This window comes from Erythranthe guttata, chromosome 12 (genome assembly GCF_056151865.1).
Source record: "Erythranthe guttata isolate IM_541 chromosome 12, IM_541, whole genome shotgun sequence".
Lineage (NCBI taxonomy): Eukaryota > Viridiplantae > Streptophyta > Magnoliopsida > Lamiales > Phrymaceae > Erythranthe > Erythranthe guttata.
Genome location: NC_142544.1, coordinates 1,496,381 through 1,517,740, shown reverse-complemented (window position 1 = coordinate 1,517,740; position 21,360 = coordinate 1,496,381). Strand labels below are relative to the sequence as shown.

Below are 21,360 nucleotides of genomic sequence, written 5' to 3'. Positions count from 1 at the left end.
TTTTTTGTATTGGCAAAAAGAATTTTATTGAATTTTTTTTCTTCCCTTTAAATTGTGGTTCACTATAGTGATTGCTCTTCTTGGACTTGGAATTTTCTTGAAATTAAATAATTGAAAGTTTATTACTTTATTATTGAAATAGACAAGTGGTATTCACTAGTCATGCTTTTATTCCCTAAAATTCTAGATATTCTCGTGAGAGCAACTTAACTATCACTCCATAAATTGAATTTGGAGGAGGAAAATGATTGATAATCAACTTTGGCTTGTTGTATGGTAGTTGCATTCAAATTTCGCATGGGACCCGCTAAGGTAAGAAAAATTGTTACAATTTTCAAGTATGTTACATTTACCCAATGAGTAAATCTGGAAATTCGCATCGAAATTCTATAGAATCTTTAAAATTTGTTAGTCATTATTTCGTAAGGGTGTAACTGTTAAACAAATTAATAATTGCGAAGAGTATTTGCAACTATCAATTAAGGGTGGGAACGAGCCGAGCTCGGCTCTTTTGGCCAGCTCGAGCTCGAGTCCATGTTGCCGAGCTCAAGCTCATCGAGCCAATTTTTTTTGGCTCGAGCTCGAGCTTATTTAATTTTTTTTTTTTATTAAAAATTATTTATAGGAAAATAAAAAAAATATGAAATAAATAATGAACTCTAGTTATATATATATATATATATATATATATATATATATATATATAGAGAGAGAGAGAGAGAGAGAGAGAGAGAGTAAAAAAAACAAAAAAAAAGGCAACTTGCGAGCCGGCTCGCGAGCTGTCGAACAACTAAATTTGGGCTCGAGTTCGAGCCTTTGTCGAGCCGGCTCGTTTACCACCCCTACTATCAATACCACATGAATATACAAGTTATTTAGTCATAACTGAAGGGTTATTTGTAATTTACCCTATTTTTTTAGGGGTTATTTGTAATTTATCCTTTTTTTTTTTTTTTTTTTAATTTAATCATAACTTTTGTGCTTTACGAAAAGCCTTACAAAATGCTACTTTTAACTTTTAATTGCAAATATTCTTTTCTTTTCGGCTAACTTTTTGCTAATTATGAAAACGCCAATTCACCCCCCTCCAAATTAACTTTTGTTTGTCAAATTTGCTATTTATTATGAACAACTATTTATTTGGAAATAAAAAAATTAAGTATTAGATTCTTGAATATGTGTAAAAGATAAATTTGGGCTTTGCTATAAAAAAAAAATAATAATAATAAAGGGAGGGATCGAGCACAAGATACAACCTTATCTCTTATGGGGGAAAGGAGAAAGATTTGTGATGATTTCTACTTATAATTGTGATTAAGATTTCTGGTTTCTCAGTTCATACTTTAATTAGAACACTAACCATCGTCATTAGCAATTAATTGGTCCTTTAATCATCCTAATTTAGCTTGCTTTTTATGTAACTACTTAATCTTTGATAAATTAAATAGAATAATTAATACAGTTCGAATCAGCAAAATATTAAATAATTGAACTATTAATTTAATACATTTTCAACAAATGGGGACCTGAATAAATTATTATTTAAGTGAGATTAAATTTATCAAAGTTGTACTGTAATTAAAAGAATATAACAAATTGAGAATATTATTCTAATATAATTAATTAAAATTCAGTCAATTGAAAGGGACCAAAGTAGGGGACCAATGTTGAATGAAATATTATGAGTTAGAAAAAAAAAATGTGCATTTGATAGGGGTTTGGTCAAAGTCAACATTGTGAACCAAAATTGCTAGTGGCAAACTCTTTCTTGAAATGGACACTTAACCACTAACTGTTAACAATTAAGATAATTATTACATTTTTATTATTAATTTGTTTTTTGAGAATTACTCACAAAAAATTGTAAAGCAGTAAAAATCTCTTAAACTTTAATTAAAATAGTATAAATTAAATATATATACAAAATACTATTAAAAAAACTACATAAACTAGAAATATTTGATGCATTAAAGTAATTTTCATCTGCCAAACTATATTTCTTATATTAATAAAACAATAAATGTAAATAAAAAAATACTATAATCCGACAAATTCTCATGACAAAATCTTTTATAAGATTGTGGTGCAAATTTATGTCAGATTAAGCCAAAATTAAATTATTTATTACAATCTGAAGGCATAGATCCTCTAATACAAATAGTTGAGGATATTTAAATTAATAAAAAAAAAATTAAAAAAGCAACAGGACAATATTTAATTAACTTAAACCGCACATTAGTGCAGGTAACATGTTGTAAGGAGGAGAATATAGACATACCAAAAATATTAAAAAATGAATATTTATGGAATTTTGGTTACGTTGGGAGCAGAGTATTGGGGCATAACATGTGATGTAATAAAGAATTAAAACAGTGTTTGGATAAAATAGAGATAAATATAAAAAGTTGTGGTCACAATTTGTCCACTGCTATTGAAACGATGTACATTATTTTCTGACCATTTTAATATTTTATTTTAAAATCCGAATATATATCATTGAATTTTTATTTTTTTTAGTAATAAAAGAAAATATAGATGCATTGCATAAATTTACACTCTCGTATAATAATTTGTAAATTAATTGACACAATATTATTTTTTTCCAATTGCTAGACCATTCTTTACGGGGCTATATATTGATAAAATATGATTGGACGATTAATATTATTTCTCAATAGCTGATAAAGATATTAGCAACATTGTTAATTGTTATTGTCGATGTTTCATATTATTTGTCTTTTTGAAGAGTTTTTTTTCCAAATAATGAATTATAACCTACTATGTTTTTAATTTTACAGCATTCTTAATTAATTAACTAAAAAATAATTCATTATAAAGATCTTTTAGTAATTTCATTTTTTTTAACTATAACCAATGCATATTTATTAAAAAAATTTAATACGTACGCCACAACGAGTAACTTGATATAACTAATACTCATCTTATGAGGAAGTCTGCTATATATATAGATTAAACAATATGAGGATGAATTAAAATATGAAATTGAATTTAAATATGATTTGTCCTAACAAAGAGTGTTCATTGAGATAAACAAAGTATTCAACTTTTAGCTTTTGTTTTGTCGGCCACAATGGCTTGGATTCTATTTCTAACATGGATTTTTGTGACACATGTAAAATAAAATGGAAGTATATCTATAATGAATGTGTTGGGTGCTAAATACCCACACGCAAGTGTACGTATCGCGAACAAGTAGTAAAAGTGGACTCGTGAGAGTCGGATGTCGATCCCACATGGAATACGCAAATTATTTAATCCTAAGTACCAAATTTTAACAATTACGATTTTTATCCAGCCTACGCAAGGTTGTCAAATTAATCAACTAAATAAATTAAACTAATTAAAAAAGCAAATAAATACGAAAAAGTATCAATGTAAAAACGGATCTAGGATTTTATCTTCCCCCTATGCAAGAATTGCTCACCCAAAACCCCTCAATTATGAAATATATGATTCATGATTATTAACCCGAGACACTAATTTACTCATAACCCGCTGTCGCGTGTATTATGAGTCTATTATTCATAAACGGTTCACTATATGTCTATGCGAACAAATTATGAATAAAGCATTAACTAACAAGTCTCGTAATTGGCTACCTAAGGTGATATCTGTATGTCTACGACACCACATGCAATTGACACACTCATCCGGTGAAAACTACTCGAAGGTTCTTATACTTACCGTCTAATTATCAAAATAGCTCTATCGAGTCAATCCCAATAATCACAGATAAAGCACATAAATTGATCAAGTTCATGCACTAACAATCATAACAAGTATAAGAAATAATCATAAAATCATAATTGCATAATCTCAAGAAAACGGATTCACCATCCCCACATAGGGTTCCGACAAAATCCTAGATTAAAAACTTATCTACGCGTAATTCTTATGATAAACAAAATAAAAACATAAAAAGAAAAGATTAAGAAAAGATAGATAAAAGAAGAATTGTGATAAAGAGTTGTCAATTCTCCGTCTTCAATTCTTCGTTCTCTCGCTCCTCTTGCTCCAAGGTTGTGTCAAAAGTCTCCCGTGATTCGTGCTTGGTTTGGGCTTAAATAGTTGTCCCAACTTGGTAGATGATTCTAGGTTTCCTTGTGTGTTTAAAAGTCCAAAATTGCCTCCAACGTGATTTGGCACGGCCGCGCGAAAATCAGTGCAATTCTCGCACGGCCGCGCGAGAATCGCCGAACCTTCTGCCCAAATTCAGCATTTGGCACGGCCGTGCCAAAAATAGGCCAATTTTGGCACGGCCGTGCGGGCCTGTTTTCAGCCAATTTCAGCATTTTTTGATTATTTCACTTTTGGCCCATATTTTCTCCAAAATTGCAGTTTTGACCCCAAACTTTCCAATACTTTAATTTATACCTAAAATACAATAAATCAACTTTTTAAGCACCAATTATCGTTAAATCACACCAAAAGCTCAAATAAAAAGGTACAATAAAGTATAAAAATATATACTTAACAGAATGCTTATATATGCATGTATAAAACTAGGTAATTATTTGAATTTAGGTTATTTTTTAAAATTTCTCTACTAATATTTCTTTTTAAAATCATTTTTTGTATCTACACGTGTAAATAGAATGAACATCCAATATATTATTTTAAGTAGTTTTATATGTATGGTCTAATTAGATGTTATATCTGGTGTGATGCAATGAGTGGTTTTGAATTGCATATCTATATAGATAACTATTTATTAAGCACACGTATAAATGAGTGTGTGTTATTATATATACAGATCAATAGTTATCATCCAGTGTATTTCAGAGAATGTAACATCGACAATACCTACATGTATTCCTTCTACTATCAAATTTATGAATGAGGTACAATTAAAAAAATATAATATATGATCGACAATTCGTATATTCCAAAGAGATTATTCATTATATATTGAATAATTATATATGATTGCAACTTATAATATAATAAACTACATGCAAAAATGGAAACTATACTGTGTAAAAATATCAAACTACTCGAGCTCGATTCATTATCAGAAAAAATCCAAATATACTTAGCTTGATTTATTAAAACCAAATTCAAATACAATTTTAAAATCCAAATAAAAATTAGGAAACTTTTGAATAATCATAAGTTAATAATCATATGTTCGGCTCAACTCGATTGTTTATACTCTACTTTACAACTATTGTTATAAACGGTGGAAATATATAATTAATGTCTTAATTAAACACTTTTTAGTTTTTAATTGAAATAAATTAACATTATAATCAATTAACAATAAAATTAGGCACATAAGATAGTGGGGGTGTGATTGAATCCTAACTCCAAAGTAATCAGTCATGAGTAACCCATGTGACCCCATATGATTCTTTCATATATATATTTTCACAAAATAAATTAAATAAAATAAAATAAAAATTCTTTAAATTCTATTAATTAATTAAAATAAATAAATTATATACTTCTCCAATTTTTTGTTTTAAATATGGATAGCGTTGGATGCCATTATTATCGAAGTCCGAGAAGAAAAAAAAGATGGATGAGTCGTTTTCCATTTTAAAAAATAAAATAAAAATAAATAAATAAATTATACATTATTTATTTATTTATTATTATTAATTTGATAAAATTCCAAACAGAAGAGGAAAAAGTTTAGTTTATTATGATAAAAGGAGGAGGCAACAGTGTCAGCTTGGCGTGCCTAACACTATAATAAAGTTTTTGAATTTATATATTTATTTTGATTGAAAAGATTGAGGGGTCCTCATTGGCTACCAAGATAAATAAATAAATAAATAAAACCGTAAATTACGGCCAACTCCCTAAGGTAAGGTTAAATTATGAAAATGCCTCTCATGTTTGGATAATTACAATAATCCACTCAATTATGAATCTATCAACAGGTTGATTGCGATGTCAAATTTAGTAGAATCTTCTACATTACGTGCAATATTCTCCAATTTGTACTCGTTTTACCCCATTCGAACTTCACATTTTGATGCTTCTTGGCTTATAAACATCAGATTGTGGTGCATAAAAAACTGCAATTTTTACACAACACGAGTAGTCGAGTACAAGCTAGACAGTATTCCACTGAATGTAGAAAATTATGTTGAGTTTGACACCGTTAGGGTGGACGCGTAAGAAGCTTCATAGTTAAGGGGGTTGGTTGTAATTATCCAAATATAAGGGGCTTTTTTGTAATTTAGCCAAAATAAAAATAGGGGGTGAAAAAAGCAGCACGGCTATTTTTTTTATTAAAGTTTAATTTTTTTTTTAATATGTGTTGAACCTTTGGCAGTATTATTTACAGATTTTTATTGGAAAATGGTCATTTTTCTTGATTCATGGTTATAAAAAAGCATTCTTTATTGAAGAGGTAGAGAGAGAGAGAGAGAGAGAGAGAGAGAGGGGTTTGTTTTTTGGTGGTGGTGGTGGGGCGGTGGTGCTGATTCTAAAGGGATAGATGAGACTGCGAACATTCTGAAATCTGAACCCAACTGTGTGTATTTGTGTGTTTGTGTGTGTGTGTGTGTTTTGTGTGTGTGTAAAGACATGGTGTAGCTATGGTGGCTGGCAAAAGATTAGGGACAAGTCATCTTTTTTCTGGTAATAGTATTTTGGTGGTGGGGTTTAATTTGTTTTCTTTCCTTTGTTTTTTTTTTGTTCCTCTCAAAAAAAAAGTTGTATTGTCGTATAATATTGTTTAGTTAGTGCTCTTCTTACACCGTTTCTTGTACTTGTTTGTTCCCCATTCAGATTTGCTCTTCTTTCTTTGTATGGAGAGAGAATTAGGGCTTTTCTTTTTTATTTTATTTTTTATTTATTTTTCCCAATCTCAGGTGAGATGTTGTTATATTGCATTTTTCATGGTAAAGAATTGATATTTATGCATTTTCTTCACTTGGGTTCTGCTTTAAACCTAAAAAATGGGTTCTTGATTTGGGATTTGGGTAATTGATGTTTAGGGTTTTTTTTTTACATTTCCAATTTCAAAGGAACAAATTTGTTGGTTATTGTGTTTGATTGTTCATATGTTTTTTGTCTGTGATTTAGGGTTTTTTTGTCCACCTCTTCCCTTACCGAGGTTTTTGTTTTGGTTTTAACAGGTGCTCTCTTCAACTTACATTGGTGAATGAAACTTCATTTTGTTGACAAGTGTGGATTTCTTGATTTCTAGAGAGAGAAACTCAGTTTTTTCTTTTTGAGAAGTATATAAAAAATCTCATCTTTGGGTCTTTTTTCTTTACAAAAAAGATCAACTTTTCTCCGTTTATACATATATTCTTCGTTTCGTTTGGCCTCCAATTTGCTATTCCGACTTTCGATTTGAGGTGCAAGTGATTGAATTGGAACGAACTTTCGCCTGTAAAAATGAAGTTTATGAAACTTGGATCGAAGCCTGATCAGTTTCAGACAGATGGCGACTCGATCAGGTTTGCATATACTCTGTCTATGTTTAGTAATTTCTTTATTATGTTCATCGGAGTTAGTTTTGTTTAAGCTTTTAAATCACATTTTCCCATGTCTGCATTAGGGTAAACTAGGTAATTGATTCATTTGCCCGTGTCGTTAAATTGAAAAAAAAGGAACGTAGAATCGAAGTGCAACTTAAAGTATTCATAAGTACTTCGATCGAAGTTCCTCCTTTATTATTTATAATCTTTATTGCAAAATCCAAATTTTGACAAGCATTCGTATTTCAGGTATGTAGCAACCGAATTAGCAACCGACATGGTCGTTAGTGTAGGTGATGTCAAGTTTTATGTCCACAAGGTATTATTTCCCTAAAAACATTTTTTCCCCGTTTTCGAATTTAAAAGAAAAAAAAAAAAAGAAAACTTTTTTACTAATAGCAATACCCTGTATGTAGTTTCCTCTTCTCTCAAAGAGCTCCCACCTCCAAAAGCTCGTCGCCACATCAAGCGATGACATCAGCGAGGAAATTGACATCCACGATATACCGGGCGGGCCCGCAGCATTCGAGATCTGTGCCAAGTTCTGCTACGGAATGGTCGTAACCCTAAACGCCTACAACGTGGTGGCCGCTCGATGTGCGGCGGAGTATCTCGAAATGTACGAAACCCTCGAAAAGGGCAATCTTGTCTACAAAATAGACGTATTCATTACGTCGAGCATATTCCGTAGCACCTGGAAAGATTCCATCATCGTACTCCAGACGACAAAATCCCTCCTCCCATGGTCCGAGGAATTGAAGATTGTGAGCCACTGTCTCGATTCGATCGCCACGCGGGCGTCCGTTGAACCCTTGAGGGTCGATTGGTCGTACAGTTACAATAACCGTAAAACAGAAAACGGGTCGGACCCACATTGGAAAACGGGCGGGGTTAAAAAAGTGCCTAGGGATTGGTGGGTCGAGGACTTGTGCGAACTCCAAATCGATTTGTACAAACGGGTTATTACAACGATACGAAGTAAAGAAAGGGTGTCCGAAGGTGTTATCGGAGAATCTTTAAAGGCGTACGCTTTAAAACGACTTCCGATTTTCGGCAATATCCAAGGGGGCGATATCCTGAAATACAAGTACTTGTTAGATACCATAATTTGGTTGTTGCCGAAGGAGAAAAATTGCGTTTCTTGCAGCTTCTTGCTCAAGTTACTACAAGCTTCGGTGGTTTTGGAATCGGGAGAAACGGGGAGGAGGGAGCTTATGAGGAAAATTGCGGAGCAGCTCGATGAGGCGACAGCTGGCGATCTCTTGATCCGTTGCCCTAACGGCGAATCGACGGTGTGTGATGTGGATTTAGTGCGTGATTTGATCGAGCGGTTTGTGATGATGGAGCATAGTGATGACGATGATTTTGCTTCGGAAGCTTCCAAGGCTAAGGTGGCTAGATTAGTTGACGGCTATTTGGCGGAAGCTGCGAGAGATTCGTCTTTGCCTTTGTCGAAATTTGTGGATTTAGCGGAAATGGTGTCGGGTTTTCCGAGATCGAGTCATGATGGGATTTACCGAGCGATTGACATGTACCTCAAGGTTTGTTTATTCGAATCATTTTTACTCTTTCCGGGTTTTTTCATTTTACCCTCTGCTTTTGACTTAATTTTTGAGTTCATTTAAGGTCTCGTTTGGTTGACAACATAAATCTTGATTAAGTAGTGAAATAGTTAGAACTTTTTTTTTAATTTCATATATACAATTCACGAATTTGAGGCCCTTTCATTATATATATTTTCATTAAAAAAATTGGGCGTCGAGTACAATATATATAATTTATTTTTCGGACCCACCCATGCCTAATTAGCGGGCCAACCTTGAATAAGGCATTGTTTGGTTGGTAAGATAAGCCATCATTAATTACATAACTAGTTCTTGTTTGATGTTCGGTTAGTGCAATAAATTTCCGGGCCCCGAGCCGGGCCGGCTCACAATCATAGAAAAACGAGAAACTTGGCTTATTAGGTTATACAATTACTTCTCATAAGATTTCGTGCTCTAATCTTGGGAACCAAACAAGAAAATAATATTTTCGAGTCGGTCCGAAAATATCGGGTGGGTCCGAATATTTTAGGAAGAATTAGCTCTTATCTTGATATATATTAAGGAATTGTGTCTTGGGCTGCAACAAAATTGCTTAACTTTATTCTAAAACCAAAAGTTGTCCTATTTTTCTTTTGCAGGAGCACGCGGGATTGAGCAAGAGTGACAAGAAGAGAATATGCCGGCTAATGGATTGCCGTAAGCTATCCCCCGAAGCATGTTCGCACGCGGTGCAAAACGAGAGGCTGCCCTTACGAGTAGTGGTGCAGGTTCTTTTCTTCGAGCAGTCTCGTGGGGCCCACGATTTGCCGGGCCCCGTTAGGGCACTCCTCCCTAGGGGATCTTACGGGAGCTCTAGGTCAACCACCACTAACTCTGACGATGATTGGGAAGGGAATCAAACTTCCGAAGAATTGAAGGATTTGAAAGGGGAGCTCGCTTCTCTTAGGTTGAGAAACAACAATGTAGGAGGTGGTGGTAATAATAATAATAATATTAATAATAATGGTGACGATATTATTAAGTCGAAGAAGGTGAAGAAGGTGTTTTCGAGGCTGTGGTCAAATAAAGAAAGGCAGGGTGAGAATAGCAGCTCCGATACTACTTCGGAGAGCTTTGCTTCCACGAGCGCCGAAGAGAAAAATGAGGTGGCGGTGAAAGTGAAAGTGCTTAAACCAGTACAACGGAAGTGACACTTGGCAGAAAATGATTGGGCGGATGAAAGAGTAAATTTTTAGTGCCGGGCTTTTGGAACTTTCAAGATAGGGAATTTGGGTGCTGAGGAAAACCGGTAATGTAATAGTTTTCTTTTGGAATTTTTTGGTTATTTATTTTCAAGCAGAGAAGAAAATTGTAGGTTTAGTTGTGTATTAGTGGCCACGAATTTGTAGTAACGAGACCTTGTTTTTTCCTCATTTGTTCAATCGGGTTTTACCTTGACGCTAAATCTCCGCGAAAAACGGGATCGGAGACAAAAGATTCATATGCAAAAACACAAGTGAAAAAGGCTGCGTTTTCGATACGAGTTCTTGTAAGTGATGAAACTCAAACTCGAAGATTCAGGTTATGTGTTTGCACCCGAAATGACTATTCATTTTGCGATTCGACGACACGGCGATTTCGCGAAATCTAAAGTTATTTCCAAAAGAAAATATTGGAGTCGAAAGCACGAAACTTAATCAGAATTTCGGACATTGTTTATAGCCTCAATCCTTGTGTTTCTAAGCCCTATACAGTAGAACATCGACTCGATAAATTAATAACCTCGATTAAATAATAGCTTCTCCCAGTTCCGACTCAGTGAAAACGTATTAAATTATTAACTCGATAATTTAATAATTCGCTAAATTAATAGGAATTTTCTTAGTCTCGACTGTATTAATTTATAGAGGTTTAACTGTATTTTCCAGCCAGATCCGTAAACTGTTCAATCTCAATCCTCGATTCTTTCTCGGCCAACCATTGATCAGATTCAGCCCTCACACGTTCATTATCAGCCCTTCGTTCTTCTTCGATAGCACTAACGTGGTAATTATTAGCCGTGACGAGGTACCTGTAAGCCCTCACCAAGTAGCCGTTGTGACAGAGGCCCATGCGGAGGCGTCTGTGTAGGGTTTCAACAATCACGTCCCGCAGCTCCGAGAGCCGTTCCTTTAGCTGCGAGCACGTGTGGTCCCACGGTGTGTTGTGGGGCCCAATCGCGTGGGACCGGAATCGGGCGCACCGTTCCGTTTTTTAAGTCGATGAAATTTTGACATATTTGAGACCATGTAGATGGCGAGGGAACCGGCGGCGGCAGCTTGTTCAGCCTGGTTGCCGTCGCGTATTCTAGTGCGTAATGGACTTCACGGTGGTCCTTGTCCGACAACATTACTTTTTTTTTATTAATTATTTCCCCCCCTGAATTTCCTGGATAATACACACACACACCAACACAAATCTGGATTTTAAATGCAATTAAATGAAAAGGGATTTGAATTTGAAATCCACCAAAATTGCTAAAACAAATTTTCTGATTTTAAAAATTATCTGATTTCAATTCCAATTCTTCGTTTTGAAATCCAAAATCCAAACATAGCCTAAGCCTAAGAAATAAACATTACGGAGAAAAACAGGAAAATTATTGTTTACATCCCTCAAGTTTGCACTGATTTCCCATTTGGTCTCAATTTTCACAAAAAAAACACATCTGGTCCCTTATGTTATAATAATTTAACACTTTTGGTCATTTCCGTCAATTTACTGTTAATTCGTCTGTTAAGACAGTGACGGCACAAGTTTGATACTAACGGAAAATTAACGGAAGAAAACTGAAAGGGTTGAATTTTTGAAATATGAAGGATCAAATGTGTTTTTAATGAACATTGAGGATCAAATGTGAAATCAGTGCAAACTTGAGGGATGAAAACTATATTTTTCTCGAGAAAAGCAATAAATATAATTTCACACAAAAACACAATTACAGTTAAACCTCTATAAATTAATACAGTAAGGACTCGGGAAATTCTATTAATTTAGCGAATAATTAAATTATCGAGTCAATAATTTAATACTTTTTCATCGAGTCGGGACCGTGAGAAACTATTATTTAGTAGAGATTATCAATTTATCGAGTATTAATTTATCGAGGTTCTACTGTGTATAATATGAACGCAATAATAAAGAAATCGAACGAGAAAAAAAAAAAAACAGCGCCAAACCTTTCGTTATCTTCAACCTAACCGCAATTTACACAAGATTTAAAAAAAAAAAAAAAAAAAAAAAAGAGCAGAAAAATTATTAGCGTACCTTTAAAGACTGACGAACCCTAGTTTCGTTGTTTGAAAAAGGATTTGAAATTTTGGATAAAAAAGAAGGCCTTAATTAAATCTTGGGCCTAACACTTTGTACTTTAATTGGTCCTGTTTAATATTTCTTTCACGGGTCAACCTTCGTTTGACTACAATATTTCATATTTTATCTCCAAAACAAGTCCAACTCTTTTTCTTTTTTCTTTTTTAGTTAATCATCAAAACATATGTACTTTTTCAAGGGTCGACCCTCGTCTTTGTTTTTATTTTTATTTTTTATTTTTTTGAATAATTTTTCTTTTCGAATTACATATATATATAGTTTAATTGAATACTGTCATATTTATTAATCTTAGCGAATCTTTCCAATCAAATCGGGCCTAACTATTCTAACTTCTATATCATACTTTTGGGGATGTATGTAAACATAACATTAATAGTTACCATTAGGGGTGGTAAACGAGTTGAACCGCTCGTAAGCTCGATGAGCCGGCTTAAAAAAAGTTCGAACTCAAACTCGAGTTTTTCGAGCTAGAGCTTGTTTTTAGTTATTCGCAAGGTCACGACTCGAGAGGTTACGAGCTAGCTCGCGCGCCTTACTATTTTATTTTTTCTTTGTTTTTATATATTATTTTTTATTTAAATAATGTATAAGAATATAAAATATTATAAAAATAACATAGCAAAACATATAAATATGAAAAAAATATATATAATTACAGTTTATTATTTGTTTTATTACAATCTAAATATTTTTTAATAATTAAAAAAAATGAACGTGAGCTCGAGCCAAAAAAATAAACTCGACGAATTTGAGGTCGACAAAATGAATTCGAGCTCGAGTTCGGTCCGTTCACACACCTGACAGAAAATCTTTGCAACAACACCACCAAATTTACAAATAAAGAGGGGATATTCCCTTTTTAACCAAATCTTCTATTCTTATCCCACCACATCCTAGTGTTTATCCAAACACATCACTAAAACCTTAAACAAAACAAAAACCCAATTCGAAGAAATTAAGAAAAAATAAAATAAAATAAAACAAAAGGACTTTTGTTGTTTTGCTAAAACAAAAGGACACTCTACTAGGAAGATTCTAGAACTCTCTAGGATCAACAAAAATAGACAGACCAGGTGGTGACTTTGTCCAGTCACCCACACACCCGTCACTGTAGTCTTCCCCCAGCCTCTTAATGCACCACAAATCCTCCGCGCACGATAAGCTTTTCCAGTGCGGTATTCCTAACCTGAGCGGCTCCCTCCCCGCCACCTCCGTCGCCACCACTCCACACCCACGCGCCTTCGCCAGGTTGTGGGCCACACCGCAAAGGGCTTTTACGTAACTCACCGCATTTGGGCCTTCGCCTCCAAGCCCATACAAGAAATGAAAACCGAACGGTCTGAAAACCTCCGGAACCGAAGGGACACGCAGCCACGGAAAAACCCGGTCCACCACGCGCGTGGTCTTCGCCACCGCCTTCCTCACGCGCGACGCGCCCCGGACCTCGAGCCTGAAAACTTCCTTGCAGTTCCAGACGCTGATAACCGCCCACGACTCCGGCGGACTCGCCAGAAACTCCTCCGCCCCCGGCCACGCGGCGGCGGAGCACCACCGTCTCGGGACTGCGAGGAATGTGCCCAGACTGAGTCTATTGTTCAGAACGGAGTCGATGTCCCGGGGGAAGAACTCCGTGGTGGAGAAGCGGCGGCGGTAAAGGACCTCCGCGTCGGCGGGGCCGAGCTCGACGACGGCGACCTGTTTATCGACCCTGACCCGGTGGGCGAAAACGGGGTGCACTAAAATGGAGGGTGTACGGAATTTGGAGTAGCCGCATTTGTGCGTGAAGAGGTTAACGGATGCCACGTTGTCGTTTTCCGTTGCCATGTAGGAATATTCGGCGCCGTTTTCGGAGAACCACGCCTCCATTCTTCGCACCAGCTTCACCCCAATTCCCATTCTCCTGCAAAATAATTAAAATTTAAAAATTAATTATTTTTTTTAATTTAATTGGTAAATTGTCCCTACAGTTTAAAGAAATATTATTTTTCACACGTAAATATAGAAATAAGACCAAAAAGGGACCTCTTGTGATTAATAATCCGTTTCCGGAAAGAAACTTCGATTTTTAGAGAGAGAAACTGTTTTAGAGAGAGAAACTGTTTTAGAGAGAGAAAGTAGTACCGATGAAGAGGAGAAACACGGAGGCCTAAAATGTAGGCGAGTTTGGTGGAGAGAGGGAGTGGTTTGGCGTTTCCGCAATTGTTATTATTTCTGGTGAGCTTCGTTCCGCACGTGACGGTTTTGATGCAACCCCTTATCATCCCAACTATCTCTCTCCTTTCATTCTCACCTGCGCCGCCGCCGCCGCCGCCGACAACCACCGTCTCCGCCACCAGCATGAGGTAGGCGGGGGAATGGCGGACGCGGCAAATGGGGTCGCCCAAGAGGTCGGTGTAAAGCGAAAGTTTGCCGCTCGGCCCAACCTCACATCTGTTCTCCACTTCCTCCACCGCCGCCCGATCCTTTCCCTCGTCGTATTCCCTCACCACCACCGTCGCCGCCGCCACGCCGCCGTCTTCCGCCGCCATTTCTCCTCTAATTAATTCCGTATACATACACACACACACGTCTCTGTATTTATAAATGTAGGTGCCCTTTGAAAGGCCAATGACGTGTATTCGAAGTCAGAAAAGAAGCCTGAAAAATCTAAATACGGTTATAAAGAGGGCTAAAAAAAGTTGCAGAGAAAGAACAGCACGAGGAAGATAAAGGTGCAAAAAATCGTGTTTCTTAAACACGATTTTAGTGCGAGAGAAAAACGTGTTTTCTTCAGTAGAGTTTTTCTCAGAGCTAGGTTTATGTTGGACTAGTGCTCCGTTTAGTAACCTTTTTAATTTTTATACTTGGTTTCTGAGAGGGGCTTTCACTTTTAGGTTTTCTTTTTAATTTCTAATTTTTTAAATGGAAAATTAATTTTAATTCTGTTAAGAAAAAAGGAAAAAAAATTAGAAATTGGAATTAAAACATTTGTTTCTAAATCAAAAAATTCAACTTTTTCATTCACCTATAATATATAATCCATAATAATATTTGATATAACAAATATGATTTTTTGAAAGTAATAAACTTTTCAAGATTATTTTATGTAAATTAAAAATTGAAATCTCGTGATATCTCAATTCTGATTCAAATAATATATAGCTGGAAAGCTCCAAATTGAAGGTTTTCAGCAGAATTCGAAAATTCTATTCCAATTCCAAATTAATATTTAATTATTAAAAAAACAAGGGGGGGGTATTTGGTAGCTTTACAATAATTGGGTGCATATTCGACAAATAAATAGCAAAATCTTAACTTAGATCTTCAATTGCTTTCAAGGAAAATTCCCTTTAAAAAAAATTCCAACTTTAAATTTACCCCCTACAATTTTTGTTCTTTCTTCTTATTCTTTTTTTATTGTGTATATAATATTAAATATTAAATAAAATATTTTGGGGAAAGTCTCTATCGATTCTTTTTCCATATATCCCTTGGGCTTTCTCAGTAGGACCGATGAAGTGCTAATAACATAATAATTAGTATTGATTATTAATTATTAATTATTAATTATGAATTATTATTTATTAATTTATTAATAACAAATAATGATTACGAAAAGGTGATGGAAGAAGAAATGGCGGCTGTGGCTGCGGAGTGGTGTCTCTTTCTATTTAATAATTTATTTATTTACGTTTCCATCATGACCCCATTTGCAATGATTACTTTTATTTTATTTTCTATATTTACATACATAATAAATGACATGAATTTGTTTAATTTCATATTGTATGGCATTTCATGTGGAAGTTATAATCAACTTTTTATTTCGAATTTCATCGGTTTCAATTAATTTTAAAAAAGTTATTTCCTTGAATTTCTTCAATTTTTGATTTTTCTTTTTATATTCCAATTTCGTAGAGCTTTTTATAATTGTTCGTGAGCTCACGAGCGGGGTCGGAAGGTTTTCTTTTATATATATTATTTTTTATTTAAATAATATATAATATATAAAATATTATAGTTATTAAATAAAAAGAACAAATAAATATTTAAATGGGGTTATTTTACATAAAGTAGGGATAAACCAAAGCCCCAATCATCCTTTGAAATACCCCTCTGGAGAACCGAAAGTACTATACTGCCCTTATATGCAATTTTCGGCCAAACTGCATTCAGCATTTTTGGTCCTGCATTTATCATTTTCGCTGATTTATTTATTATTATTTTTTATTTATTTATTTATTGTTAAATAATAATACACATGTTTACTGTACTGAAAATATATACTTATTTATTTTTATTTTTATTTTTTTAATTTTTAAAACAATATGTTTACTGTATTGAAAATAACTACATGTAACTATAGTACCTATAGTAATTCGTCGTTATGTTCGTTTTTTTTCCCTATATTTTTAGTCGATCAACTGTACACACACACGAATACTGGCTTATACAAAAGAAATTCATAAAACCCAACAAAAATTTACAAATTCCAATATTTTTATTATAAATCACCTCAAAACTAATAAAATACAAATAAAAAATACACAAATATATGCACATGTAACTACATGTTACTACATGTATAGTAATGTATAGTAGTGTATAGTAATGTATACAGTTTGTTGAACACTGCTTCACATGTAACTTCAACCAAATTTTTGACACCTTCAAGGAGGATCAATGGCTTTCATTAAGCTGCAATTGCGAAATCAAAACAAAAGAAAAATTTACTTTAGTGCAAATCAACAAAATTTGAAGAAACATCAAAACACTAAAAAATCAATAAACACTAAGAGATCGAGAGATAGAGAGAGAGGTTATTGCTGGGAAATGCTACATATTTTAAATCAATCAGACACTGACTCTTCATTCCCCTCGCCTCCTACCAAAACCGTACCCTAGGTGCCGCTAATAACCACCCACAGTTCCGCGCGCCCACAAATGCAAAAATTAGAAATAAATCTGAAAACATAAAAAAACAACGAAATTACCATCAAAATATAGATCTCGACGAGAGGAATCCAACGATGGGTAGCTCGTCAAATTTCGACTGGTGGAACACAAAATACACTTCCAGCAGGACCACCGTCGTTGAATGAAAAAAAATGGCAGAAACAGATCTGCGCTCCAAACTGAATGAAATCACCACCAAAAGAAAGAGCTCAACGAGAGGAATCCAACGGTAGTTAATGTTTATTTTGTAATTTTTTTTATATAATCTAAATAATTTTTAATAATAAAAAACTAATAGTAACTAAAAAAATATCAAAATGAGCTTGGGCTTGGGCTCGAGCCTGCCAAAACATGCCAAAACAGACGATACTATTAATCACACCCCTAATCACATGTTATTTGTCTTTTACTTGTTTAACCACCTCCTAAAAATTAATCTTAGCGTGAGAGGTGATACTATTTTAACGAAATAGTAGTATCATTTAAAAGCGGAATTTAACTTTTGTAGTGTATTCGGATAAATGAATCTCATCGATTGAAGGTATCATTTGCCCCGATTATTTAGTTATATAACCTAATAGTAGTAACTAAATAGAGTAACCACGGTAGAAAACGTATTTTTTAATGATAAAATGATAATAAGTGAGGAGATAAAGACTGATTTGATATTTTTATTTGATTACAGTTTTGAATAAACAAATAGAAATGATTTATTTTCTGATATAAGTTGTATTTGATAGATACTTAAACCTATATAAATGTCTACCATTATTCTTGTAACCAACTATATAGGGAACCTTTTTAGGCACGACACAATGATCAAATACAAAGAAGAAATTAATAAGATTATGTGGTGATTTGAAATCACTCAATATTTAATTCTGAAAATACATAATAATTAATATACCTCAATACACAATTTTTCAATAAAATTATACAATATTTTTATATGCACCTCATAAAAGAAAAAATATTCTTTGTCGATTTATATAGAGTTTCGGGTCTGTCTACCCGAAATCCAATTTTTCTTTTTTCACAAGTCCTTATATAATGTAAGTCGATAAGAGTCAAAAGAAAAATATGTGATCATGCTAGACATAGATCACATGATATAGTTCAAGTAGGATGAGGTGGAAAAGTAAAGTGGATCACTAGCTTGATGACCTTGAGAAATCTGCGATCAGAGAGCACGTAAACTAAGCTGAGAGTTGATCCGGCAGAAAACCCTCCGACGCTCAAGTTAGGTGTGTGGATAGCAAAAGTCGTAGATAGAACACGAGCAGTATAGTTCGAATACTGAACGCGCCTTAACAAATGAATTAGAATCTTTATTTATACCTTGTTGATTGGGATGAAGTTGGTTAATTGAGATGGTTGGGCCCAAATCTTATCTGAAGGTGATTGGATCTTCGTTGTAGTGAACTTCAATATTGAGCTTGTGGCCAAATAGATAAAGAAATTGTATGCACATTGGATTGACCCAATTAGACACATCAATATACATCATATGTATTGGTGGCATATGAGATACTGCATCTGGTGTATTTTGTCGACTGATTTTGAACTGTAGATCTATATAAATAACTTTACATTAAGCATATATACATATGGGCATACGAGTGTGTGTTATTATGTCTAAGACAAATGTTCAATATCACTTGATGTATTTCACCAGGTGTAGCATCATAATAATTACTGATATAAGTGATTGTTGTTTAAGAAAGTTTCGGAATTTATGGATGATCGGTTTAATTTAATTAAAATGCAAAAGATATATAGCTTATTGGTGTAGGGTTTATTTTTTAATGACAATAAAAAAGTTAGATAAAGAGACATCCAAATAAGTAACTCCATGATCGATAATGGAGTACATGGAATATGTAAGGAGCACTAATTCATTTGGTTGAAGCCTAAAGTTATTAATGATTGGATACTTAGGGTAAATGATTGGTTTTCTTTTACTAAGTGCGCATTAAGATTAGTAATAATTATTTATAAGGGTGTCTGACTAAATTTATTTTAAATATATATCTTCTAAATTGTTACCTTATATGTAAGAACTTATCAGCTTTTAAATTTTTAATTACAATCTGGAAAGTAAAAATCTAATATTTGGAAGTTGGGGAAGTGAAAAATTGTTCCAAAGCTCGAATCTTTTGAATTGAAGAAGCGGAAAAATTGAAAATTTCGTTCCGACTTTCACTTATAGTTGAATTATCAACGGACACGTAGATATCTATTTACATGCTACGTGCTACTAATCACTTACGTTAAAATTATCAAATCTCAATTAAAAAAGGGATGTGATAAATGTCGTTCGAACTTTAATAATACTGTTACGACTACAAACGTGATTTTGATCATTTTTAATTCTAAATTTTGCAAAACTCGAAAAATAGAATTTGTACTATTCTGAGTTTATTTTCTAATCCAACTTAAATCACCAAAATTGGATGTCGGACGAGAAAGATATACATGAATCAATGGATACTGCCCACAATTTTAATGTATTGAGGTATCTAAAATTCAAAATGTGACTCATTCATGCATAACTTTGGCATACGACATCTAATCTAGAGGATTTAAGTTGGATTAGAAAGCTAATCCAAATAACTACAGTTTTCGTGTTTCGAATTTTACCAAAATCAAAATAAAAATATGTCAAAATTAAGTTCGAAGTCAAAACACATTACTAAAATTGAAACTATATTTAACATTTCAGATTAAAAAATTATCACCCACATACAAAGTTAACAATAATATAGTATTTGACCAATAATACGAATCTTGTATGGTTGTGACATCGCTAGTGATACGGGCTAGTTCGACATATAACAAATAAGTGTAAGCCCATTAGGGTAAGCCCAATATGATAGGCCCATAATGAAGAACCCATGATGACTTAGCTCGGTACTATGAGCGAAGTCGTCGTGTGGCGCGAACCTCGGAACTACGTGGGAGTACCTTAACTCGCCAGCCCAATACCAAAACGGGGTAAGGCGAGCCCAGGACAATACAGGCCCAAGATACATGACTTGGGGGAAAAGAGAAACCCTAAAAAAGGAAAGCCTTGAAGGCCAAGCTTTCCTCATCTATAAATAAGAGAATCAACACACGCACACGGGGGAGAAAAATATACACTAATTACTATTACATTACATACACGTCTTTCCCTTTATTCCGATCACTGACTTGATCGTCGGAGCTTTCCCGCCGGGAACCCCTCCCGGCGTTGCAGGTCTATCCACCGGAGTACGGACGGAGCTGGCTTGAGGAAGACGAAGACCTACGGACAAAATCAAGTGGCGCCGTCTGTGGGAAAGATCTAGAAATCTTGGGGATAACTTCCGGGAAAATATCAGATCTACCCCCGGAAGTCCAGATCTGAGCTATCAACGTAGAGAACAATGGAGGAAGGAGATACCACTGCCCGGAATTTGCAGAAGGATTTAGATGCAGTGGCTCGCAGTACACCGGCTGATCCATCGTCCGTTCAGAAAGATAAGTCGGGGTGTAGCTTCCTTACACCTGAAAAGGAGGGTCGGATCCCTTTCATCCCAAGCAGCCCCTCTTTTGAGTTCCAGGATGGCGAAGCTGCTTCAAGAAGGCCAGCCGCAACCCCCGCTCAGGCTCCCAATGAGCGTACATATACCCGAGACGAGGTGGAAACCATGATCACCGCGGCCATCCGAAACTACACCCAAAATTTACCTCACGATAACCGACTCAGGAGAGATCCCAGACGTTCTCCGAACGAAGGACGAGCTGAGGACGAGGGCGATAGTTATTCGGAGAACCGAGGGGGTAATAGTCATGGCGTTAGAACAGAAGTTGACAGCTTAAGACGCGATATAGATGAGTTGAAGGCCTTGCGAAGTGGGCCAGCGCGAGATCTCGTAGGATCTAGCCCTTTCGCTAGACATCTCGATAGCGACCCTATACCAGCTAACTACCGACCGATCTTATTTGAGTACAACGGCACGTCAGATCCAGCTGAACACTTGAGTCGGTTTAACAACACTGCCTCACTTCACCAGCTCACAGAAGGGGTGAAGTGCCGTGCCTTT

General features: G+C 34.7%; 2 protein-coding genes across 5 annotated transcripts; one reads left to right on the top strand and one right to left on the bottom strand.

The window, feature by feature from the left end:
• The first annotated feature begins 6,241 nt into the window (after window positions 1-6,241).
• On the top strand, window positions 6,242-10,451 carry LOC105966618 (phototropic-responsive NPH3 family protein NPY5). 4 transcript variants are annotated; one of them, XM_012991208.2, is made up of 5 exons: window positions 6,242-6,612; window positions 7,113-7,439; window positions 7,710-7,779; window positions 7,877-9,001; window positions 9,646-10,451. In XM_012991208.2, exons 2-5 carry the CDS (start codon window positions 7,378-7,380, stop codon window positions 10,195-10,197), a joined length of 1,809 nt encoding a protein of 602 aa, XP_012846662.1. In that variant the 5' UTR covers window positions 6,242-6,612; window positions 7,113-7,377; the 3' UTR covers window positions 10,198-10,451. The 4 variants fall into 4 exon arrangements, with proteins under 4 accessions (XP_012846662.1, XP_012846664.1, XP_088683574.1 ...); XM_012991210.2 differs by lacking the exon at window positions 6,242-6,612 and adding an exon at window positions 6,626-6,845; XM_088827448.1 differs by lacking the exon at window positions 6,242-6,612 and adding an exon at window positions 6,632-6,875.
• Window positions 10,452-13,140: 2,689 nt separating this feature from the next.
• Window positions 13,141-15,297, bottom strand: LOC105966616 (putative N-acetyltransferase HLS1). Its single transcript, XM_012991206.2, has 2 exons — window positions 14,480-15,297; window positions 13,141-14,258 (listed from the first exon to the last, which is right to left on the bottom strand). Exons 1-2 carry the CDS (start codon window positions 14,911-14,913, stop codon window positions 13,394-13,396), a joined length of 1,299 nt encoding a protein of 432 aa, XP_012846660.2. The 5' UTR covers window positions 14,914-15,297; the 3' UTR covers window positions 13,141-13,393.
• Window positions 15,298-21,360: the final 6,063 nt, after the last annotated feature.

Bases quoted from the DNA above. Each gene is read 5' to 3' on its own strand.
- LOC105966616 (XM_012991206.2), bottom strand. From the start codon at position 14,913: ATGTATACGGAATTAATTAGAGGAGAAATGGCGGCGGAAGACGGCGGC. The intron at 14,259-14,479 runs GTACTACTTTCT...ATTATTTTGCAG, and splicing joins CGTGTTTCTCCTCTTCATCG to GAGAATGGGAATTGGGGTGA.
- LOC105966618 (XM_012991208.2), top strand. From the start codon at position 7,378: ATGAAGTTTATGAAACTTGGATCGAAGCCTGATCAGTTTCAGACAGAT. The intron at 7,440-7,709 runs GTTTGCATATAC...TTCGTATTTCAG, and splicing joins ACAGATGGCGACTCGATCAG to GTATGTAGCAACCGAATTAG. The intron at 9,002-9,645 runs GTTTGTTTATTC...TTTCTTTTGCAG, and splicing joins CGATTGACATGTACCTCAAG to GAGCACGCGGGATTGAGCAA.